At 41.2% G+C, this 25,650-nt stretch overlaps 1 protein-coding gene across 8 annotated transcripts; it reads left to right on the forward strand.

The window, feature by feature from the left end:
* The first annotated feature begins 1,209 nt into the window (after positions 1-1,209).
* On the forward strand, positions 1,210-25,364 carry lemd1 (LEM domain containing 1). 8 transcript variants are annotated; one of them, XM_052485161.1, is made up of 11 exons: positions 1,210-1,277; positions 1,423-1,492; positions 15,056-15,158; positions 15,253-15,375; positions 20,950-21,014; positions 21,293-21,367; positions 23,333-23,423; positions 23,550-23,647; positions 23,817-23,906; positions 24,411-24,475; positions 24,788-25,364. In XM_052485161.1, the coding sequence occupies exons 2-11, from the start codon at positions 1,487-1,489 to the stop codon at positions 25,065-25,067; spliced, it is 996 nt and encodes a 331-aa protein (XP_052341121.1). In that variant the 5' UTR covers positions 1,210-1,277; positions 1,423-1,486; the 3' UTR covers positions 25,068-25,364. The 8 variants fall into 8 exon arrangements, with proteins under 8 accessions (XP_052341121.1, XP_052341124.1, XP_052341123.1 ...); XM_052485164.1 differs by lacking the exon at positions 1,210-1,277 and adding an exon at positions 6,181-6,257 and having other exon boundaries at positions 1,447-1,492; XM_052485158.1 differs by lacking the exons at positions 1,210-1,277; positions 1,423-1,492 and adding exons at positions 8,254-8,400; positions 8,631-9,000.
* Positions 25,365-25,650: the final 286 nt, after the last annotated feature.

Genomic DNA, 25,650 nt, shown 5'->3' on the forward strand with positions numbered 1-25,650 from the left:
GATGGAAAGGGAGAAGGAGAGACATAATAGAGTTGGGTCTGGAGCTGGCAGCGGCAGGGAGACAGTGAAACTGGGCTTTTCTTGAATGTACAGGGAGCTGGGGAGAAGAGGAGGGATGCAGATTTATTTATCCCCACCATCTAACCATTCTCCAACATACTTCTCCTTTTCCTCATCAGTCTTGTACTACAGAGCTGATCAAGATGTCGTGACATTTTACATGTTAGTTATTTAGCAGACACCCTTACCCAGAGCGGCTTGTTCATTTTTTTCCCTTACTTGTCGCAATGTGGACATCGAACCCACAACCCTGGCATTGCAAGCGCTATGCTCGGACCAACTGAGCCTCATGGGACATCATGACCTAAACCTTTTAACTAATTAAATCTTCAACAATTCACACACATTTCTTCTTCCCTCTGGTTTCTTGCCCTTTATTTATCTCCCCTTCTACTTACGTATACAGTAGCTCATATTCTCCCCCCTTCCTTTCACCCCGTTTTCTCAAAGGGGAATGTGTTAACAGGGGAAGCGGAAGGAAGGAGGGAGGAGAAAGCTGAGAGAGAGAGTGTGAATGTGGCTCAGAGAGGGGCACAGCACCTGCTGGCTTCATCCCTGCACACTGCAAACTACATTCTTCCTCTGCCAGTGATGGACTGTTTAAGAGGACAAAAAAGGAATAAAGAAGGCCTGAACAAAGAATAGTGAAAAAGCTCTTTGAGGAATGAGGATTGTCCTGCATTGATTTGAGTCCCAGTGCTTCTCTGACATGTTTGGATTGCCTGCTCTTTTCTTCCCTGTAAATCAACTAATTTTCTGTGCTGGGAATAGATGTCAAAGTTTATGTCAATTTTGGCAGTTTATAATCTCACAGATTAAACAAAATGTACAAAACCTTCCAATCTGGAGGTTGATAAAGTAAGATTCTTTGAGAATAATCAGCAGCCGCCCACTGCCTGCAAGGATCAACTGGAGTGCTATGGTTGAAAGGAAGGGGACACAATAGACACCCCGCTACCTCAACCCTCTCTTTTATCCTCTCCATCCAACACACATGGGCACACTGCCAACTCGGAATCTTAAGAACTCTCATTCAAAGAAACCCCCTAAAATAAGGACTTGTTAAAAGCCAGGACACATTCTCTCTCCCAGTCCTTGTGTTTTTCCCCTTTCATTTCCCCATGTGAAGAGGGATTTTTGCTTGATTATTCTCCATCATGGCAACTAGGGTTTCTAAAATTGTCATTCCAGCAGCATTTCGTCAGATTTGTGAATTTGTGAGTATTGTCAGCAATTGATCCTTCAAAGGTCTCTCTCTCTTTCAGTTTTCATTCTGCTTTACTCCCTCGGTCTCTCCACTCTTCTCTCGCCTCCTGCTTACACATTAACTCCTCCTCCCCACTACCCATTGTCTCTCTACAGTATCAGGCTGAGGGGATGCCATAGCCTACTCGCTCCAGTGAGGACACAGCCAGAAGATGAGGAAATGGAGGTAAGTGAAAGATTTATTACATCGAATAAATCTGCCCATCAGTAAACTGTGGACTTAGGGCTAGTGTGTGAAAGCTACTTGTCCATGTTTTGGTAATTGTTATCTGGTTGTATGAAAAAGGCAGCTTCAAATGAGAAGATCTTAATGTTGTTCTTCTGCTTACAGAATGCAGTGTTTGGTCTGTGATAGTGACTATGTAGTCTGACAGTAGTAGTAGGTGCATGTGTATTGAATGAATAGTGGGTTGCAATGTGACTCGCTAGACATTTGATTGCTGTCCCTTATTCCTGTGTATTAGAGAAACAAGCAAATACCTCTGTGAGATGGAGTTTAAAACACAACTGCAAATAATGGAATGTATCATATCCTGCACTGTAATAGTGAAGAGCAACCCAGAATTTATTTTTATCTTCATTTTGTTTTGTCCATTATTCCACAGTATGTATGTGATTACATTCCACACAGACATATATTACATAAACACACTGACATACACTTCTGGTGTGTCTGACAGTGTGACAATGACTTCAATTGGCTCCCAGTGGAGATGAAACATTGTAGGATGTTTGGGATTAGTGCTAATCCTCCTGGCTGTGCTTCCCTGAGATTCACCTTATCGTCTGGCCAGTGTCTGACACACAGCAGAGCAGAGGCCTTGCTAATTTATGCCTGGACATGCATCAGTAGGCTCCCTGGCGTTATAGGATCTGGAGGAAGGAGGGGGCCAGAGGGGGCTGTCAACCCAGGGTTTGAATTGGGTGTCTGGGGAAAGAAGACTTATTAGGGGTGTGAGAGCTCACTGCTTTCCAAAAAAGTAAGCAGGGAATATTCTCACCAATAATAGCCATCTAATGTCTGCCAGACAAATGAATGATCACCCTGGCTGGCTGGGGGACTATTAGAACAGAATAATAATGAGATGGGACAATAGTACAATGGCAGGCAAGATAGTACAGTAAGTTACTAGAGCATTGTCATATAATTGTAGGTACTGTAGGGCCTTCATATCTAAAGCATTAATTCCAGGTACAAAGGACAGTGCAAATAAAGCTCTGAATGTACTGTAGCCTTAGTTCTATTGCATTTTGGCCTGTTCTCTACACACTTTCTGTCTTAAGATGGCCTGGCTATATACACTGAGTGTACCAAACATTAGGAACACCTTCCTAATATTAAGTTGCACCTCTTTTTATCCTCAGAACAGCCTCAGTTTGTCAAGGCATGGACTCTACAAGGTGTCGAAAGCGTTCCACAGGGATGCTGGCCCATGTTGACTCCAATGCTTCCCATAGTTGTGTCAAGTTGGCTGGATGTCCTTTGGTCGGTGGACCATTCTTGATACATACGGGAAATTAAAACTGAAAAACCCAGCAGCATTGCAGTTCTTGACACAAACCGGTGCGCCTGGCACCTAATACCACACCCCGTTCAAAGGCACTTCAATCTTTTGTCTTGTCCATTCACCCTCTGAATGGGACACATACACAATTCATGTCTCAATTGTCTAAAGGCTTAATCATCCTTCTTTAACCTGTCTCCTCCCCTTCATCTACAAGGATTGAAGAGGATTTACTATCAATAAGGGATTATAGTTTTCACCTGGATTCACCTGGTCAGTTTATGTCATGGAAAGAGCAGGTGTTCTTAATGTTTTAATATACTCAGTCTACAAACCCCACATGGAAAAGTGCAGGTTTAAGAACAAAATTGGTTGGCAGTCTATAATCGTCCTACCCTCTTTGTGCTTTGTCTGAATAACTGTCCACTGCAGAGCAGAAGCCCTGTTCTGCAGTGGACAGTCATAGCCGTACAGGAAGCTTTGTGCTCGAGTTCAGAGAAAAAAAAGCTTGCCTCAATGGGGCTTTTGTTGTTTGAGTTGGAGACACAGAAAGCACCAGAAACCCTGAACACTGACTGACAAATACCTGGCCCCCCTGTGCCTCAAATACCTCAGCTTTGCTCTTGATACAATTTCAACAAATACTGCCTCTGTCCTCCTCAGTTCCCCATTTTCTTCCCTGAGCTAGACTACAGCATCCATGTTTGTACTTTTTCCTCAACAGAGATGGCCAGCTTGAATGACCTGAATAAAGTGAACAGGGGACGTGTCTGACTGGTACAGACCAATAAAGAGAAGGGGAGAGTTAATAGTGATTGAGTTAAAGGCCCAATGTAGTCAAAAACATGATTTCCCTGTGTTTTATATATATTTCCACACTATGAAATTGTGAAAATTATGATAATGCCATTTTAGTGTCAGGACATTTAGAAAATAGAGCCTGAAATTTCAGCCTGTTCTTGTGGCCTTCCTAGTGACATCAGCAGGTGGTGAATTAGTTCATAGACCAATAAGAAACAGAGTTTCAAACCTCTCTGTCAAAAACAGCTAGTGTTCAGTTTCCCCCTCCCCACTCCCAGAGAGTCCTAGAAAAATTCTTGCTTGAGAAATTGCTCTTTACTAAGAATAATTTGAAAAAATTTGAACATTTGAACATTTTAAACAAAAACAATTGCATTAAGGTACTTAATTGTTACACAGAAATTATTTGATATTAAGATAAAAATGGCTGCATTGGACCTTTAACAGTGATTTATGTATGTATTTCAGTCAGAAGGGCTGCACAGAAGACATTGCACTAATGGTAGGTTCAGTTGGCCCCTTTGTTAAATAACATGTTTGGATGTCTGTCTCTATAGCTTTGGGTATGCTGTATAGGGAATTGGTTTACAACAGAAGAAAAATCCTATCTATTGCATTGTTTTTAATTCAAAAAAAAAATCTTGAGGTGTGAGGGTTGTGTGTTTTGGACTTATCCTGGAAACACTGTTAGGCTACCAGTTTTGATTGGACAAGGCTGAGTCTCTAAAAATAGCATATCTTAAATGGGCAGACTGTTCTGTCCATGCAACTAAAGCTTATCGTCCAGTTCCCAATCCCAAATATTGCCTCTGTTTGCACAAAGATTTAGTTAATTACCCAAAACTGCTTAGCTCTCTGTGTCTCAGTCATGAATGAATCAATGCTGAGGTCATTCTCCGATCCTTTGTCTGTGGTTCCAAACGTCAGGAAGAGGCCTGCCACTGAATAGAAATGACTGTTTATATAATCTGTCTTGTATTCACTGCTTTCCTTTAACACCACAAACACCCTTTTGATTAACACTTTACCTTTTTCCTTTAGACATTGACTGAAAGATTTGGAAAGAGTATTTGTGTAATTGAGTATTAAATGGCTTGCAGATAGATATTGTAGAATGATGTGTTGAATAGGGATCACTGTACGTATAGCCGAATATTTCAGTTTCCTCTGTCAAAAACACATTTCTTCTTCATTCACCGAGGAATCAGTTAGAAAAATAAAAGAATAATGAGATACTAGAATTTATTTCCTCCGAGGCCTTGAAGACTACCAGTTCAGTGTCTTTGGTCAATTATTCAAAGGGATATGAGTTTTAAATCCTGACCAGTGCCTCCCTGCAACCTGCCCTTGTTACTCCTTTTCCAGCTTTTGATATTAAAATAATGCGTCTCAACATATTGCTGCATAACATTTTGGAGGTTAATAAACAAAAGAAGCACATTGGGACTATTCAGAAGTTTGTTGTTTTCCCTGATCATTTAGTCACGCCTGTGTTCTATGGCTTTCTATTCCTATGTGATTTCTCTCTGGTATGTCATGTAGGGTTTAAAGCCATTGTGTACAGAGTGGAAACGCAACCAGGGTACCGACTGTATTCTAAACATAGACCATGAGGAAGGAATATAATTTTGCCTCTATCACTTGCATATAGTCATAGTCTCTTTAATTATTGTACATCTATTATTTATTGATTCATAGGGCGGCGCACAATTGGCCCAGAGTTGTCCGGATTAGTGGAGGGTTCGGCTGGGGGTAGGCCATCATTGTAAAATAAGAATTTGTTCTTAACTGACAAGTTAAATAAAGGTTAAATAAAATTAAAATAACCATAGATATCACAAAATCTGGTCTCCAAATCAACAGTAGGAGCTTCATATAACATTTTAAATAGCCAAATAATATTTTTTGTCAAATAATTAATTAAAATCAGCTGTCCATCATTTAGTGATAGCCTAAAGCATAAACACCTTCTATCCTTTGTGTTGGAGATAGGATGTAGTATCCTGTCAGATCATTATCCTCCCTCCAGCTGCTCAGTCCCCTGTCTACATCTGCCTAGATCACGGTTTAAAAACCTGGCATTCCTCCCTGCCTGGAGGAAATGCAATGAGGTTGGTACTCTATCACTGTCTATGTCCACATGCCAGTAAATCTGTCTCAGTCACCTTGTTTGGCATGTATATCCTTTTGAAACCGCTGTTATACACACATAATCCCACTTTTCAAGGAGTAAATGAAACCTGTCTCTGAGAAAACTGCCAACGAGGATGGGAATGGCTGCTGTAGCCACTGGGTGTAATAATGTAAGACAATTGTACAAAATGAGGACCCAAGTCCGCCACTGTGATCTCATGGGAAACAAACCAAACCCAGACAAATAGCCTACATACAGGTAGGCAAACTGGTAAAAGGATATTTGTTACTCGGGTCCTATACTACAGGGCATACCTTTCGAAGCCGGTAAACCAATAAGCATCTTCTCTTCTGCAAGCATGACTGTATGCTCAAACTTCCACATTCTTTTTATGTCTTGCGTTCTTTATGCCAGCCTAAATGACAGAAGACGACAGGAAAAATGGATAACTATGGAGGGTCCGGAGGATATGGAAAACGACTGGGCCAGAGGTAGGTTACGTCACCTGTGGACCTCCTCATAGGTACTGTATGGGCATGTTTAGGTTTATCCTGAGAATGAAACATCTATAACATATACTCACACATTAATATATATATATATATACATACATACATACATACATACATACATACACACACACACACACATACACACAAATATATATATACACACACACATGCATACATACATACATACATATATATATGTATGTATGTATGTATATATGTACACACACACACACACACACACACACACACACACACACACACATATACACACATACAGTTGAAGTCAGAAGTTTACATACACTTAGATTGGAGTCATTAAAACTTGTTTTTCAACCACTCCACAAATTTCATGTTAACAAACTATAGTTTTGACAAGTCGGTTAAGACATCTACTTTGTGCATGACACAAGTAATTTTTCCAACAATTGTTTACAAATAGATTATTTCACTGTATCACAATTCCAGTGGGTCAGAAGTTTTACATAAACTAAGTTGACTGTGCCTTTAAACAGCGTGGAAAATTCCAGAAAATTATGTCATGGCTTTTGATAAGCTTCTGATAGGCTAACTGACATCAGTTGAGTCAATTGGAGGTGTACCTGTGGATGTATTTCAAGGCCTACCTTCAAACTCAGTGCCTCTTTGCTTGACATCATGGGAAAATCAAAAGAAATCTGCCAAGACCTCAGAAAATAAATGTAGACCTTCACAAGTTTGGTTCATCCTTGGGAGCAATTTAAAAACGCCTGAAGGCACCACCTTCATCTGTACAAACAATAGTACGCAAGTATAAACACCATGGGACCATGCCATCATACCACTCAGGAAGAAGTCTCCTAGAGATGAACGTACTTTGGTGCGAAAAGTGCAAATCAATCCCAGAACAACAGCAAAGGACCTTGTGAAGATGCTGGAGGAAACGGGTACAAAAGCATCTAGATTCTAGATCCTCTGTAAAACGAGTCCTATATTGACATAACCTGAAAGGCCGCCATAAAAAAGCCAGACTAAGGTTCGCAACTGCACACGGGGACAAAGATCGTACTTTTTGGAGAAATGTCCTCTGGTTTGATGAAACATAAATAGAACTGTTTCGCCTTAATGCCCATCGTTATGTTTGGAGAAAAAAGGGGGATGCTTGCAAGCTGAAGAACACCATCCCAACCGTGAAGCACGGGAGTGGCAGCATCATGTTGTGGGGGTGCTTTGCTGCAGGAGGGACTGACGCACTTCCCAAAATAGATGGCACCATGAGGAAGGACAATTATGTGGATATATTGAAGCAACATCTCAAGACATCAGTCAGGAAGGTAAAGCTTGGTCGCAACTGGGTCTTCCAAATGGACAATGACCCCAAGCATACTTCCAAAGTTGTGGCAAATTGGCTTAAGGACAACAAAGTCAAGCTTATTGGAGTGGCCATCACAAAGCCCTGACCTCAATCCTATAGAAAATGTGTGTGCAGAACTGAAAAAGCATGTGTGAGCAAGGAGGCCTAAAAATCAGACTCAGTTACACCAGCTCTGTCAGGAGGAATGGGCCAAAATTCACCCAACTTATTGTGCGACGTTTGTGGAAGGCTACCCGAAACGTTTGACCCAAATGAAACAATTTAAAGGCAGTGCATGTAAACTTCTGACCCACTGGGAATGTGATGACTGAAATAAAAACTGAAATAATGAATTCTCTCTACTTTTCTGACATTTCACATTCTTAAAATAAAGTGGTGATCCTAATTTACCTAAGACAGGGAATTTATACTAGTCTTAAATGTCGTGAATTGTGAAAAATTACTTTAAATGTATTTGGCTAAGGTGTAGGTGAACTTCCGACATTAACTAATATAAAAAATATAAAAATAATAATACAATTTAAATAAATAAATATATATATATATGACAAACCTGGTAAAGTAGAAAAATGTACCTGTCGCTTCCCCAAATGATGCCCCAGCCAGCATCACATGTAAATGTAGAAAAGTATTTCGTCAAAGTGACATTTGTAAACGCAAGCAAGTGTGATTTGAAAAAGCATTTAATCAAGAAGCAACACAAGTCATTCGGCGCCAAATCAGAGAAACAGCCGACAACCGTGCCTTCACTGCAGTACCAGCCAAACAAAGGTAACTATTTTAAGGGTACAAGCGCTAAATAATGCATAAAAACGGTATCAACAACTAATGTCAGTTAATACTATTAAAGTGAAATGCTACTGACGTAGCTAAGGAATCATGACTAGTCTGACTCAATTAGCGTAGTTAGCTTAACTTACTGTAGCTCCTACAGTTGCAGCTGCTTGCTTGACTGTGTTGGCTGGCAAATCAAGTAACTCGTGCCCTCTGCCCTCTTTCAGGCAGCACCTGTTTCTCCCGCTGGGTGACGCGGTAGCTAGCTAGCAACGATTGCTGGTTCATTGGCATTGGACCGTCTCTTTACTTCAATAGCTAGCTTGCTAAACAAGTTGGCATATTGCTTGCTTTGGTGTATTGGTCGGCCCCTGGACGCGTGACATGCCCGTGTTTGTAGAAGACCCCGCTCAGTTCTCCAAGCCGAGACTGAAGTCGGAGTTAATAGCCCACAACGTCACCCTGCCTGCGGTGGAGAGCAAGAAGCAAGTTTATGTGGAACTATATTTGAAACATATCGTTCAGAAAAGTGCTGCAGATTTCTCTAGTGATGAGGAAGATGACGATGTTGTGGAAGTACAGGACAGTCAGGACTTTGTAAGTAGAGCTATCATGTCAATCGGATGGCTCGTTAATTATTTTGTATCAAGTAGCTCGAGTGAAACGCTTTATAACGTATACTGACTGACTGGTTCAAGCCAACATATGTGTTCTGATCTAGATCATTTGAGCTTTCTATACCCAGTCCTCCTAACCTATTTGGGAATAGGAATCGATCTCATATAAACTCTGATCATAAATCATTTATGCGGTTTTATCAGCATCCAGGATTAGACCCACCCGTTGTATAATATTATGTGCTCCTCCCTTATTCAGTCATCTGCTCACTAGGGAACGTTCAAATGGTTTTAGTTTAGCAGAGGTAGTCAACTATAAACGAATGCTATACTTTACTGTACTTTATTCTATACTAACATTTAGCATACAGTGTTTACTATGTCTATGGGGTCAGATTTTCTGGTAAACTAAGTTAAACATGTTCTTGATACTGTCCCAGGGTGACTGCCTAATAGTAAAGGGAGGACACAAGGTTGCATGCAGCTGTTGTAACCCCATATCAACTAATAGCCTGAACTCTGCAAGGTCAGCTATATATTCGGCCTGGCTGGCTGGTCTGCAGAGGGGGGCAGGGAGGGGCCCATGAAGGGTGGGTCTTCCAGAACTGGGTCAACAATGCCATGCCATCATTCAGTGTGGTTTCACACTTAACTAGAGCTTTCAACAAGAATTCGTTTTTTGGTCTTAATTTAAGGTTAGCAGTGTGTTAAAGGTTAGATTTCAAGTCAGATTTTAAGAAGATACATTGTTGAAATAGGCACCATCGAGAGCATGGTTGCATCACCGCCTGGTATGGCAACAGCTTGGCATCCGACTGTAAGGCGCTACTGGGGGTAGTGCTTACTGTAGTGGTGCTCGGGTCAGCTGTTTGTTCACTGGCCGCAATTTCTAATAACCCATCCGCAACCGCACGACTATATGTGATAAAGTGAAAATCTGAGGCCCCCACCCAACCCTAACCCGCAAATATAGAAAATGCGCTATAGGCTACAGTCAAAGATGGCAGAATTATTTTTTTGACAGAGGGTGCAGGATTTTGTTTTGCCCGATTTAGATATGTTTCTGTTTATAATTTACAACATGTTGGTAGGCTATTTGTTAGTCAACTTGTCTATAATGAGATACTTGTAGCTTTTCTTTTGTCATTATATGTTGCCCTTGACGACTAAATATACCATTGCACAAAAGAACAATGTAATAGATCGATAGAATGAATTCTTCAATCTATAGTAGTTAACATCGGTAAAGTCTTCTCTGTCATCTTTTGCGGAGCAAAGACGTTTATGGACTGGGATGAAAATACAATAAAGCAATGCATATTTTATGTGGTTGAAATACTATCAACTTTTATTATGCTTTTATGATGAAGACAGCACCTCTACAGATCGTATCTAACTGAGCATTGCATTCTCTCAATCATATTTCTCCACTCCTGTTCCCAAATCCCAATTTTGCCGACATTTGGTGTATTATTTTACTGCAAAAAAATGCTTAATTTTGCAGGAGTTATTATGAATTATAAACTGTGTGCTACCAGTCCTGAATGCTGATTGGCTGACAGCCGTGGTATATCAGAAAGTATACCACAGGTATGACAAAACACATTATTTTTACTGCTCTAATTACATTGGTAACCAGTAGCAATAAGGCACCTCGGGGGTTCGTGGTATATGGCCAATATATCACAGCTACGGGCTGTGTCCAGGCACTCGTTGTGCCTAAGAATAGCCCTTAGCTGTGGTATATTGGCCATATACCACACCCCCCTCGTGCCTTATTACTTAAGACGATAGCCCAATTTGCACAGGACTAGTTTTTACCAGAGAACGTTGGTTATGTATTTATTACCCCAGAATATCCGTTATTCCTGAGGACAATTCAGACGGGATATGCCCCCTGTAATTATTGTTTTTTAAATGGACCGTTTTGACCGAATCCTGGAGGTTTGTTTTTCTAGGTGTGAAGATATTTCAACAAGTCCAGGTGATAATAGGATACACTGATAACTCCAGCTTGGTTCCCAAGTTTCTAAACCATACCAAACCATCTTTATTATAGTGTCGCCATAATATTTGAATTGAGGAAGTGTGATCATAATCATTAGGATATTTTACCGATCCGCAGTAGAAGACTTCCAAAATGCCCCCCAGCCTTCAGATGTGTTTAACAGTTAACTTGCACTTGATATGTGTTTTTAGGCTATAGATGAGAAAGTGAACTTGTTCCAAACGTGTAGCTCAGTTGTATGCTGCTTTGCGATCTATTAACAGCAAGGGTTGCATTAAACAGGCGCAATATTTTTGTTAATGATGCATTTGGCCATGTTCAATTCATTTGCACAAAACATATAAACAAAAGCATTCACTGTCAAAGTTGTTACGTGTAGGCCATTCATATATAGGCTATGCGTAGCACAATTTATCCACTCAGGTCTTGTTTTCTTGCTCAAACCGTGAGCAACACCTGTAAAACTCAGACATTTTCACTGAAAACACAGGGATGTCGATTCACACTGGACTACTATTATTAACAGTAGGTTATTCTGGTTAGTCGTCCAGATGTCAGTTTTCATTTAACCCATCTAAACAGTAGGTTACAGTTCCCCTGACTTGCCATTGGCCTATTTGAAGTCCTGTCTTGTGACTGTCAAATTTGTAACGCACCTCACAATCATCACATAAAAAATATATATTTTTACATTCAAACAGCTCTCCTGTGAATTTGTGTCCTACACCTAGTTTCCGGAATCGGGTCACATAACATAGTCGACACTACTATCATTCTCTTTTACCACTTCACCAAATCTTTTTCTAACATTACTTGTCTGGCCCTCCCTTGTCTTTATTTTCAACTCTCCTTTCGCAGCATTTATCTTATTCTTTTGCCTCCGGGGATTGATGTTAACTTTTTCTGCCCATTACCAAAAGCATCATTTGGGGATTGGCTGTGTCGGCAATTTGGCGCGCATACAGTTAATTTAAGACCTAAAGTTTAGGGTTATGCACTAATTCAAAATAGCCTAAGATAATGAAAGAAAAACCTTGGTGTATATTATGTAAATTGCACAATAATTATACATTTTCTGTTTTTTTTAAAGTTTTGTTTCTCTTTATTCCACCTGCCCGCCACCCACCCGCCCTACAGCCACACAATATTTAATGACCCTAAACCCAGCCTGCGGGGACTGGTGGTTATGAGTCAACCCGGGCATCACTATCATACAGCCTAGTACGGCCAAGCTTCCTGCCATCCAGGACCTCTATACTAGGCGTGTAAGAGGAAGGCCCAAAAAATTGTCAGACTCCAGCCACACAAGTCATAGCCTGCTCTCTCTGCTACCGCATGGCAGGTGGTACCGGAGTGTCAAGTGTAGGCCGAAAAGGCTCCTTAACAGCTTCTACCCCCAAGCCTTAAATCTGCTGAACAACTAATCAAATGGATAACCGGACTATTTGCATTGACCCCCCTTTTTTTTTACACTGCTGTTTATTATCTATACATAGTCACTTTACCCTTACCTACATGTACATATAACCTGTATAACCATTCACATTGACTTGGTACCCCCTGTATAGAGCCTCATTGTTATTTTATTGTGTTACTTTTTTTGTTTATTTAGTAAATATTTTCTTAACTGCATTGTTGGATAAGGGCTTGTAAGTAAGCATTTCACGGTAAGGTCTACTACACCTGTTGTTTTCAGCGCATTTGACAAATCCGATTTGATTTGGTTTAGCTGTAATGGTGACTGGCTCTGGTAACTAGCGACACCCGGGGTTGTGTTCTCCGATGTCTTCTCAGCTGCTTTCTCTGGTCGAACACATGCTTGATGCTTTCAAAGGCTGCTGCTGCTGTACCGGATTGTCTTTGCAACTTACAGCACAGTCAGCTAGTCTGCTCGTCTGTCAATGAATATATATGAACACTGAAGTATTTTTCAATAAAGGCTAGAACCAAGCATTATGGATAAGTTGAATTGTAGACAAAACAGGGTGTCTTCGATGGAAGCTATAATGGGGGTGGAATTTGAACTTCTGTTAAACCAATTTGTACAACTTGCCGTTATATTGATGTTCTGCTGTAACAGCTAGTTTATCATGATGTTTGATTCAGTATTCAATTATCATTATAGTAGACATGATACATGCACTGCTCAAAAAATAAAGCGAACACTAAAATAACACATCCTAGATCTGAATGAATGTAATATTCTTATTAAATACTTTTTTCTTTACATAGTTGAATGTGCTGACAACAAAATCACACAAATTATCGATGGAAATCAAAATTATCAACCCATGGAGGTCTGGATTTGGAGTCACACTCAAAATTAAAGTGGAAAACCACACTACAGGCTGATCCAACTTTGATGTAATGTCCATAAAACAAGTCAAAATGAGGCTCAGTAGTGTGTGTGGCCTCCACGTACCTGTATGACCTTCCTACAACGCATGGGCATGCTCCTGATGAGGTGGCGGATGGTCTCCTGAGGGATCTCCTCCCAGACCTGGACTAAAACATCTGCCAACTCCTGGACTGTCTGTGGTGCAACGTGGCGTTGGTGGATGGAGCGAGGCATGATGTCCCAGATGTGCTCAATTGGATTCAGGTCTGGGGAACGGGCGGGCCAGTCCATAGCATCAATGCCTTCCTCTTGCAGGAACTGCTGACACACTCCAGCCACAGGAGGTCTAGCATTGTCTTGTATTAGGAGGAACCCAGGGCCAACCGCACCAGCATATGGTCTCACAAGGGGTCTAAGGATCTTATCTCGGTACCTAATGGCAGTCAGGCTACCTCTGGCGAGCACATGGAGGGCTGTGCAGCCCCCCAAAGAAATGCCACCCCACACCATGACTGACCCACGGCCAAACCGGTCATGCTGGAGGATGTTGCAGGTAGCAGAACGTTCTCCACGGTGTCTCCAGACTGTCATGCCTGTCACGTGCTCAGTGTGAACCTGCTTTCATCTGTGAAGAGCACAGGGAGCCAGTGGCGAATTTGCCAATCTTGGTGTTCTCTGGCAAATGAAAAACGTCCTGCACGGTGTTGGGCTGTAAGCACCCCCACCTGTGGACGTCGGGTCCTCATACCACCCTCATGGAGTCTGTTTCTGACCGTTTGAGCAGACACATGCACATTTGTGGCCTGCTGGAGGTCATTTTGCAGGGCTCTGGCAGTGCCCCTCCTGCTCCTCCTTGCACAAAGGCGGAGGTAGCGGTCCTGCTGCTGAGTTGTTGCCCTCCTACGGCCTCCTCCACGTCTCCTGATGTACGGTCCTGTCTCCTGGTAGCGCCTCCATGCTCTGGACACTACGCTGACAGACACAGCAAACCTTCTTGCCACAGCTCGCATTGATGTGCCATCCTGGATGAGCTGCACTACCTGAGCCACTTGTGTGGGTTGTAGACTCCATCTCATGCTACCACTAGAGTGAAAGCACCACCAGCATTCAAAAGTGACCAAAACATCAGCCAGGAAGCATAGGAACTGAGAAGTGGTCTGTGGTCACCACCTGCAGAACCACTACTTTATTGGGGTTGTCTTGCTAATTGCCTATAATTTGCCGGGCGGCAGGGTAGCCTAGTGGTTAGAGTGTTGGACTAGTAACCAAAAGGTTGCAATTTCGAATCCCCGAGCTGACAAGGTACACATCTGTCGTTCTGCCCCTGAACAGGCAGTTAACCCACTGTTCCTTGGCCGTCATTGAAAATAAGATTTTGTTCTTAACTGACTTGCCTAGTAAAATAAAGGTTAAATAAATAAAATATTCCATTTGCACAACAACATGTAAAATGTATTGTCAATCAGTGTTGCTTCCTAAGTGGACAGTTTGATTTCACAGAAGTGTGGTTGACTTGAAGTTACATTGTGTTTAAGTGTTCCCTTTATTTTTTTGAGCAGTGTATATGTTTCTATTAGTACGATCAACATGACTGTGTTTTACCCTGTCTAGTTTAAGAGATAGTTCTCAGTTATGGTAAAAGTTGTGTAATGTCTTTTCATCATACATGGTAGTTTCCTGTCCCCATAGGAAGAGGAGAAAGATCCAGAGATGTTAGACCCCAGTGTACTGACAGATGATGAGCTTAAGACCACACTACTCAAATATGGAGTGGAAGCTGGACCCATTGTAGGTGAGATTATTCCCAGACTATACTGTTTACAGACGGTCTATTTACCTATATTATTATACAATGTATTCTCATCTTATGTTTGTGTGTGTGATAGCCACCACTAGGTCTATATATGAGAGGAAGTTGCAGAGGCTACTAAAACCTGCCCAGCCCAGGCAGAACGGTGGCACAGGGGATGCAGACCAGTACTCAGACAGTGAAGGGGACGAAGAGTCAGGTATGATTATTAAGATGTAACTTTCTAATGTCAACTTTGGGATCAGGGTGAAATGTGTGTGTGTGTGTGTGTATATATTAGAGGTTGACTGATTAATCGGAATGGCCGATTAATTAGGGCCGATTTCAAGTTTTCATAACAATCGGAAATCAGTATTTTTGGATGCCAATTTTGCCAATTTAAAGAAAAAAATATATATTTTTTACAACTTTATTTAACGAGGCAAGTCAGTTAACACAATCTTATTTTCAATGACGGCCTAGGAACGGTGGGTTAACTGCCTTGTTCAGGGGCAGAATGACAGATTTTTACCTTGTCAGCTCAGGGATTCAATCTTGCAACCTTACGGTTAACTAGTCTAACACTCTAACCACCTGCCTCACGAGGAGCCTGCCTGTTACGCGAATGCAGTAAGAAGCCAAGGTAAGTTGCTAGCTAGCATTAAACTTATCTTATAAAAAACAATCAATCAATCATAATCACTAGTTAACTATACATGGTTGATGATATTACTAGTTTATCTAGCGTGTCCTGCATTGCATATAATCAATGCGGTGCGCATTCGTGAAAAAGGACTGTCGTTGCTCCAACGTGCACCTAACCATAAACATCAATGCCTTTCTTTAAATCAATACACAGAAGTATATATTTTTAAACCTGCATATTTAGCTAAAAGAAAGGTTAGCAGGCAATATTAACCAGGTGAAATTGTTATTTTCTTGCGTTCATTGCACGCAGAGTCAGGGTATATGCAACAGTTTGGGCTGCCTGGCTCATTGCGAACTAATTTGTCAGAATTTTACATAATTATGACATAACATTGAAGGTTGTGCAATGTAACAGCAATATTTCGACTTAGGGATGCCAATTGTTAGATAAAATAGTATTTCACTGAAAGAATAAAAGTTTTGTTTTTGAGATGATAGTTTCCGGATTCGACCATATTAATGACCTAAGGCTCGTATTTCTGTGTTATTATGTTATAATTAAGTCTATGATTTGATAGAGCAGTCTGACTGAGCGATGGTAGGCACCAGCAGGCTCGTAAGAATTCATTCAAACAGCACTTTTGTGCGTTTTGCCAGCAGCTCTTCCCTGTGCTTTAAGCATTGCGCTGTTTATGACTTCAAGCCTATCAACTCCCGAGATTAGGCTGGTGTAACCGATGTGAAATGGCTAGCTAGTTAGTGGGGTGAGCGCATGACTGTAAGTCGCTTTGGATAAAAGCGTCTGCTAAATGGCATATATATATATATATATAGCGTTTCAAACGTCACTCGCTCTGAGACTTGGAGTAGTTGTTCCCCTTGCTCTGCATGGGTAACGCTGCTTCGAGGGTGGCTGTTGTCGATGTGTTCCTGGTTCGAGCCCAGGTAGCGGCGAGGAGAGGGATGGAAGCTATACTGTTACACTGACAATACTAAAGTGCCTATAAGAACATCCAACAGTAAAAGGTATATGAAATACAAATCGTATAGAGAGAAATATTCCTATAATAACTACAACCTAAAACTTCTTACCTGGGAATATTGAAGACTCATATTAAAAGGAACCACCAGCTTTCATATGTTCTCATGTTCTGAGCAAGGAACTTAAACGTTAGCTTTCTTACATGGCACATATTGCACTTTAACTTTCTTCTCCAACACTTTGTTTTTGCATTATTTAAACCAAATTGAACATGTTTCATTATTTATTTGAGGCTAAATTGATTTTATTGATGTATGGTATTAAGGTAAAATAAGTGTTCATTCACTATTACTGTAATTGTAATTATTACAAATAAATAAATAAAATAAAAATTGGCCGATTAATCGGTATCAGCTTTTTTTTGGTCCTCCAATAATCGGAATCGGCGTTGAAAAATCATAATCAGTCGACCTCTAGTGTGTGTCTGTATATATCACACACACACACACACACACACACACACACACACACACACACACACACACAGTGGGGAGAACAAGTGTTTGATACACTGCCGATTTTGCAGGTTCTCCTACTTACAAAGCATGTAGAGGTCTGTAATTTTTATCATAGGTACACTTCAACTGTGAGAGACGGAATCTAAGACAAAAATCCAGAAAATCACATTGTATGATTTTAAAGTAATTAATTGGCATTTTATTGCATGACATAAGTATTTGATATATTACAAAAGCAGAACTTAATATTTGGTACAGAAACCTTTGTTTGCAATTACAGAGATCATACGTTTCCTGTAGTTCTTGGAAGAAGAAAAAAAAAAAATATATATATATATATATATATACTGCTCAAAAATAAAGGGAACACTTAAACAACACAATGTAACTCCAAGTCAATCACACTTCTGTGAAATCAAACTGTCCACTTAGGAAGCAACACTGATTGACAATAAATTTCACACGCTGTTGTGCAAATGGAATAGACAACAGGTGGAAATTATAGGCAATTAGCAAAACACCCCCAATAAAGGAGTGGTTCTGCAGGTGGTGACCACAGACCACTTCTCAGTTCCAATGCTTCCTGGCTGATGTTTTGGTCACTTTTGAATGCTGGTGGTGCTTTCACTCTAGTGGTAGCATGAGACGGAGTCTACAACCCACACAAGTGGCTCAGGTAGTGCAGCTCATCCAGGATGACACATCAATGCGAGCTGTGGCAAGTAGGTTTGCTGTGTCTGTCAGCGTAGTGTCCAGAGCATGGAGGCGCTACCAGGAGACAGGTCAGTACATCAGGAGACGTGGAGGAGGGCAACAACCCAGCAGCAGGACCGCTACCTCTGCCTTTGTGCAAGGAGGAGCAGGAGGAGCACTGCCAGAGTCCTGCAAAATGACCTCCAGCAGGCCACAAATGTGCATGTGTCTGCTCAAACGGTCAGAAACAGACTCCATGAGGGTGGTATGAGGGCCCGACGTCCACAGGTGGGGGTTGTGCTTACAGCCCAACACCGTGCAGGACGTTTGGCATTTGCCAGAGAACACCAAGATTGGGAAATTCGCCACTGGCACCCTGTGCTCTTCACAGATGAAAGCAGGTTCACACTGAGCACATGTGACGGACGTGACAGAGTCTGGAGACGCCGTGGAGAACGTTCTGCCGCCTGCAACATCCTCCAGCATGACCGGTTTGGCGGTAGGTCAGTCATGGTGTGGGGTGGCATTTCTGTGGGGGGCCGCACAGCCCTCCATGTGCTCGCCAGAGTTAGCCTGACTGCCATTAGGTACCGAGATGAGATCCTCATACCCCTTGTGAGACCATATGCTGGTGCGGTTAGCCCTGGGTTCCTCCTAATGCAAGACAATGCTAGACCTCATGTGGCTGGAGTGTGTCAGCAGTTCCTGCAAGAGGAAGGCCTTGATGCTATGGACTGGCCCGCCCATTCCCCAGACCTGAATCCAATTGAGCACATCTGGGACATCATGTCTCACTCCATCCACCAACGCCTTGTTGCACCACAGACAGTCCAGGAGTTGGCAGATGTTTTAGTCCAGGTCTGGGAGGAGATCCCTTAGGAGACCATCCGCCACCTCATCAGGAGCATGCCCAGGCGTTGTAGGGAGGTCATACAGGCACGTGGAGGCCACACACACACCACGGAGCCTCATTTTGACTTGTTTTAAGGACATTACATCAAAGTTGGATCAGCCTGTAGTGTGGTTTTCCACTTTAATTTTGAGTGTGACTCCAAATCCAAACCTCCATGGGTTGATAATTTGATTTCCATTGATAATTTTTGTGTGATTTTGTCAGCACATTCAACTATGTAACAAAAAAAGTATTTAATAAGAATATTTCATTCATTCAGATCTAGGATGTTATTTTAATGTTCCCTTTATTTTTTTGAGCAGTGTGTATATATATATATTTTACTTTGGACACACCTACTCATTCAAAGATGTTTCTTTATTTTTTTCAATTTTCTACATTGATGAATAATATTGAAGACATCAAAACTATGAAATAACACATTTGGAATCATGTAGTAACCAAAAAAGTGTTAAATGACAGCTTTGCACACTCTTGGCATTCTCTCAACCAGCTTTTTCAATTGTCTTGAAGGAGATCCCACATATGCTGAGCACTTGCTGGCTGCGTTTCCTTCAACTCATCCCAAACCATCTCAATTAGGTTGAGGTCGGGTGATCTGATGCGGCACTCCTTCCCTGTCCTTCTTGGTCAAATAACCCTTACACAGCCTGGAAGTTTGTTGGGTCATTGTTCTGTTGAAAAACAAATGATAGTCCCACTAAGCCCAAACCAGATGGGATGCCATGCTGGTTAAGTGTGCCTTGAATTCTAAATAAATCACTGACAGTGTCACCAGCAAAGCACCCTCACACCATCACACCTCCTCATGCTTCACGGTGGGAACCACACATGCGGAGATCATCCGTTCACCTACTCTGCGTCTCACAAAGATATGCGAATGGAACCAAAAATCTCGAATTTGAACTCATCAGACCAAAAGACAGATTTCCACCGGTCTAATGGTCTTTGCCTGTGTTTCTTAGCTCAAGTATTTTCTTATTGGTGTCCTTTAGTAGTGGTTTCTTTGCTGCAATTCGACCACGAAGGCCTGATTCACGCAATCAACTGTTCAGAGGAGACGTTGACATGTGTCTGTTACTTAATCTATGAAGCATTTATTTGGGCTGCAATTTCTGAGGCTGGTAACTAACTCTAATGAAATTATCCTCTGCAGCAGAGGTAACTCTGGGTCTTCCATTCATGTGGCGGCCCTCATGAGAGCCAGTTTCATCATAGCACTTGATGGGTTTTGCGACTGCACTTGAAGAAACTTTCAAAGTAATTATCCGGAATGACTAACCAACATGTCTTAAATTAATGATGGACTGTAATTTCTCTTCCACAGTTTTGATGTCTTCACTGTTATTCTACAATGTAGAAAATAGTCAAAATAAAAACCCTGGAATGAGTATGTGTCCAAACATTTGTCTGGTATTGTAGGTCAATCAGTAATTTACCCATGTCAACTATGACCTACCCTATATTCTTACTTAACATTTTCAGGATTGACTGACCTTCATGTCTTAAAGTATTGATGGACTGTTGTTTCTCTTTGCTTATTTGAGCTGTTCTTGCCATAATATGGACTTGGTCTTTTGCCAAATTCTTCATACCACCCCTACCTTGTCACAACTGATTGGCTCAAACGCATTAAGAAGGAAAATAAATCCCACATTTGAACTTTTATCATGGCACACCTGTTAATTGAAATGCATTCCAGGTTAGTACCTCATGAAGTTGGTTGAGAGAACGCCAAGAGTGCAAAACTGTCAAGGCAGAGGGTGTCTACCTTGAAGAATATAAAATATATTTTGATTTGTTTTAACACTTTTTTTGGTTCCTACATGATTCCATGTGTTAGTTCATAGTTTCATGTCTTTACTATTATTCTATAATATAGTAAAATAAATAAAAAACCCTTGAATGAGTAAATGTGTAAACTTTTGACTGGTACTGTATATGTGTATATATATATATATATAAATTAAATGCCATCATACTGTGCTGATATACCAGCAATCAATCTAATCTAATGGGTTTCTGCCTCTGATTTTGCAGTTTCACAACAAGGAAGCCCAGAGACGGTTTCATTAATGGAGGAAAACCTGCACGTTGACATGCGGGTGAGTGCATTCATACTCTGGTTTTCAGAACTGTGCTCAAAGCAAAGATCAGTACCTATGTTAAGCCTCTCATTCCTTTAAGAATATTAAATGTCCTTTGCAGTTACAGTATTTCATGTTCCTCAAGATATGAAAGGAGAGAACATTGCCTGCAGTGCCATCTGGTGGCAGTAATTGGTATCTCTGGACATGGATCTAATAATGAAAACTCTCTCAATGTAAATATAAGTTATATTTTAGGAGTGGTTCTCAGCTAAGTTATTCCTTACTTTTAATAGATGGTACCGCACTCATGGAATAATAAAAACACGGAATATCGCTATCATCAGTGTTTTATGCCTTCGTCCAGAATGGTAAATCTGCCTATTCATTATACCACCAGCACCATTATGTATTATTTATTCACTAAATCAATGTTTTAAAATGGGTTATGGAATTATTTCATGAGAGATGCTTTTGTGTAATGGGATGATAATGGTGCCACCCTGGCAGCTGGTTCGAAGAGATCCGGGCCTCTTTGAAATCGATCCCGGGAGGAATGCAGGGTATCATGGGAATGTGGCTGAGTTGTCTGCCACAGCAGAGTGGGGGCAGCAGCTTCCCCCCTCACCTGTTACCCCTGGGCATGTGCTGAGCAGAACATCTTCTGTACTAGGACTGCCCACAGATTTCGGGATATACCACTACACTCACCAAACTTCCTCCCACTGTAACACTTTCATAATGACTTACTTTTTACAGACATTCCTCTTCAATGGGCATGGGATCTCTCCCCTTCTGCTAGCAATTCATTTAATATATGCTGAATAAAAATATAAACGCAACATGCAACAATTTCAACGATTTTACTGCGTTACAGTTCATATAAGGAAATCAGTCAATTTAAATAAATTCATTAAAATTAAATACAATTTTCTTTGTCACATGTACAACAGGTGAAATACTTACTTACAAGCCTTAAGCCCTTAACCAACAATGCTTTAACACTTATTTTTCTTAAATCTTAAGTTTAAAAAAAGAAGTAACAATATAATTAAACGTCAGCAGTAAAATAACAATAGCGAGGCTATATACGGGGTACTGGTACAGAGTCAATGTGCAGGGGCACCGGTTAGTCGAGGTAATATGTACATGTAGGTAGAGTTAAAGTGACTATGCATAGATAATAAACAGAGTAGTCCTGGGCAGGGGCACAGCCATGGAGGGGCCTGGGAGGGCATAGGCCCACCCACTTGGGAGCCAGCCAATCAGAATGAGTTTTTCCCACAAAAGGGCTTTATTACAGACATAAATACTCCTCAGTTTCATCAGCTGTCCAGGTGGCTGGTTTCAGATGATCCTGCAGGTGAAGAAGCAGGAAGTGGAGGTCCTGGGCTGGTGTGGTTACACGTGGTCTGCGGTTGTGAAGCTGGTTGGACATACTGCCAAATTCTCTAAAACGACAGTAGAGAAATGGTAGAGAAATTAACATTAAATTCTCTGGCAATAGCTTTGGTGGACATTCCTGCAGTCAGCATGCCAATTGCACGTCCTTCAACTTGAGACATCAGTGGCATTGTGTTGTGTGACAACTGCACATTTAAGAGTGGCCATTTATTGCCCCCAGCACAAGGTACACCTGTGTAATGATCATGCTGTTTAATCAGCTTCTTGATATACCATACCAGTCAGGTGGATGGATTATCTTGGCAAAGGAGAAATGCTCACTAACAGGGAAGTAAACCAATTTGTGCACAAAATTTGAGAGAAATAAGATTTTTGTGCATATGGAACATTTCTGGGATATTTAATTTCAGCTCATGAAACATAAAACCAACACTTTTTACATTTTGCGTTTTATATTTTTGTTCAGTATAAAATGTGATGAGTCTGGGCACCCTTTTCTCACTCCAAAGATGGTGCAAGGATTTTGGTGGGGTTTGTTCACTTATGGAGAGTATATTCTAAGGGATCAAGCAGCGTAGCCTAGTGGTTAGAGCGTTGGTTAGAGCGTTGGACTAGAAACCGGAAGGTTGCGAGTTCAAACCCCCGAGCTGAACAGGCAGTTAACCCACTGTTCCCAGGCCGTCATTGAAAATAAGAATATGTTCTTAACTGACTTGCCTGGTTAAATAAAGGTAAAAACAAATAATAATAATAATTTTAAAAAAGCAAGCTGTGTGGGTTCTGTCTCTGGGAACATCTCCATCAGAACATCTGTGACTGGCTCCTAAAGACCGGACAAACAGAAGCACATATCAGAGACTGACACACACCAAAGCAGATGAGAGGAAAGAGAAGTGTATATTTATTTTAAAGTTCTGTCCTAACCCCTGCAGGTGTCGCCCCAGTCTGTGTCTCTGAGAGGTGGTTGTGATGTTGACTCCTCTTTGTCCTCTAAGAGCTTCAGCATTACTCAAATGGTGGAGGAGGGAAGTTTGTTTTGAACTGATTTTGGTATCTAGTCTTAATGATCATATTTACTATGTAAAATATTCAATTCTATCAATCTCCATTGGAGTGATATGCTGTATTTACCTTTTCCTGTGGAACTACAGTTTGAGAGTCGGATCCCTCTCTCCAGTAGTGGACCAGAAATCAAGCGAGGGAACAACAGGAGTAGTAATCAAGGACCTTGCCCCAGGCCCTACTGGGTCAGTAGTATTCACAAACAGTTCAATAATCTTATCAGTGACAGGCTGGTGTTGGTGGTTATCGGGTTTCTGTGATTCACTGGGCGGTGGTAAACATTGTGTGGGTGTACAGGGCTGAGAGGGAAAGAGGATGTAACATTTAATTTGTGTGGTTTCTCACCTATTTTAGCAGGAAGCGGCGACGGTGGACAAGTATACGATGACTAACAGATCCCTATTCATCACCCCTAAGACATCCCTTTTCAAACGGCAAATCAAGGCACATACATTAGCTTGTTTACCCAAGTCTTTTAGATTATTTTTTTTACGCTCTTTCAACAGTTCATATACTTGTGCTTTCAGGTCTACATGCAGATCTGCAGGGCTCATTCTATTACTCTGTTTATAAATTGACTGTCAGTATGTGAGTTTAATTGGGTGGGTCTTCATGTATATAGCCAAGCCAGTGGTTTAATTAGTGCTCATTCATACCTAAATTAATTATTATTATTATATTAATGTTTTACTGAGAAAAGGTTGATACATTAGTTGACTTTACTTTCACTTGAGGACTTTAATCTTATGGTCTAGCTAGCACAATAATCGCAAGTGTCTTTATCTGACTTTCCTGTTTCCCCCAACTTTTAATGATCTATTTTTGGCATTCCACCTGACCTGTTTTAAGGTGGTGAGGGCGTACACTGGTGTGGACACTTCTCTTTCCTCTCATCTATTTTGGTGTGTGTCAGTCTCTGATATGTGCTTCTGTTTGTCCGGTCTTTAGGAGCCAGTCACAGATGTTCTGATGGAGATGTTCCCAGAGACAGAACCCACACCAACTGGCATTGCGTAAGTCCAGTCTCTTATAAAAGTACACTACACAGTAGACTAGAAATGAAAGAAGCCTGCAGTCACATCAGCCTTTGTCCAAACCTGGTTAAGCAGTCAGTTGCTACCGGTACCTTAATTGAAAGGTACCCTGTCTGGGTTATTCTGCAATCTATTGGTTCCTTCATATACAGTACTAAAACAGAACGCATCAGCCCCAGCAACTCTTTAGGACCAGAGTTGGAGAATTCTGGTTTACTTAAGTCTACTATAGGTACATGGAATATAAGTATTTGGGTACTACGATGTTGCTAATTCCAGCCTTTATTCCAGTGCCACCCGTCGGAGGCCTATCAAGGGTGCAGCGGGGCGACCGGTCCAGTTTAAATACCCAGACCTCCCTGCTAGTCCCATGACCCTACAGCGATGGGCAGTGGAGCATCGCCTGGTTCCTCTGTGGGTCCAGATCCTGGTCTTCTTCATCCTGGCCTGTCTCCTCTACCTCATCTATGCTGCCATGGAGGATAGCTTGGCCAATCCCTTTGTGACTTTGCTGGACAACCTCAGCATGGAGACGGAGACTGAGGGGCTGTCCCTCCAGGCTGAACCCTAGGATATTCCTCTGCTCGTTCTCTAGCGAGGCATAATTCCCCTGCTCCTTCTCAATACTCCACACATTGGTTTACAGTTGTTGTGCGGAACATCATTTTGTTACCATCATTCAAAGCCTTATATATATATATATATATGGCTCTGGTGTCATTCTCCTTTGGACAATCCTGTTGGTTCGAAAATGTTACGGTGAAACCTACTGTGCTGTTCAAATGCATACAGGATCAGTGCAAGTGCAGAAAACAAATGACTAGGCCTACATTTTTAAAAATAATAAAAACATGTATGAAATTTGTAACTTGAGTTTTTGTACTTCTATTAAATATGTCTCAATGACAAATTCATGGAGTTACAGTATAAGTTACACTGTTGGTTTTGTTTGTGGCCTTGTTATCAAAAACAAGTAAAGTGTTATGTGGAGTTCACCAAAGATGTGGTCAAGACAAAATGTCAGGGACTTCAGTGTAATATGAAACATGCAAGTTGTTTTTTGTTGATTTTTCAAGAGTTGCTTATTGTGTAGTTGTCTGAGTTAATTTGAATAAAGAGCATTTGACATGTTCTGTCTAATAAAACAAGTGCTA

This window comes from Oncorhynchus keta, chromosome 28, assembly GCF_023373465.1.
Source record: "Oncorhynchus keta strain PuntledgeMale-10-30-2019 chromosome 28, Oket_V2, whole genome shotgun sequence".
In the NCBI taxonomy this organism is placed as follows: Eukaryota; Metazoa; Chordata; class Actinopteri; order Salmoniformes; family Salmonidae; genus Oncorhynchus; species Oncorhynchus keta.

Bases quoted from the DNA above. Each gene is read 5' to 3' on its own strand.
- lemd1 (XM_052485158.1), top strand. From the start codon at position 8,788: ATGCCCGTGTTTGTAGAAGACCCCGCTCAGTTCTCCAAGCCGAGACTG. The intron at 21,015-21,292 runs GTGAGTGCATTC...TACTTTTAATAG, and splicing joins ACCTGCACGTTGACATGCGG to ATGGTACCGCACTCATGGAA. The intron at 24,476-24,787 runs GTAAGTCCAGTC...CCTTTATTCCAG, and splicing joins CCCACACCAACTGGCATTGC to TGCCACCCGTCGGAGGCCTA.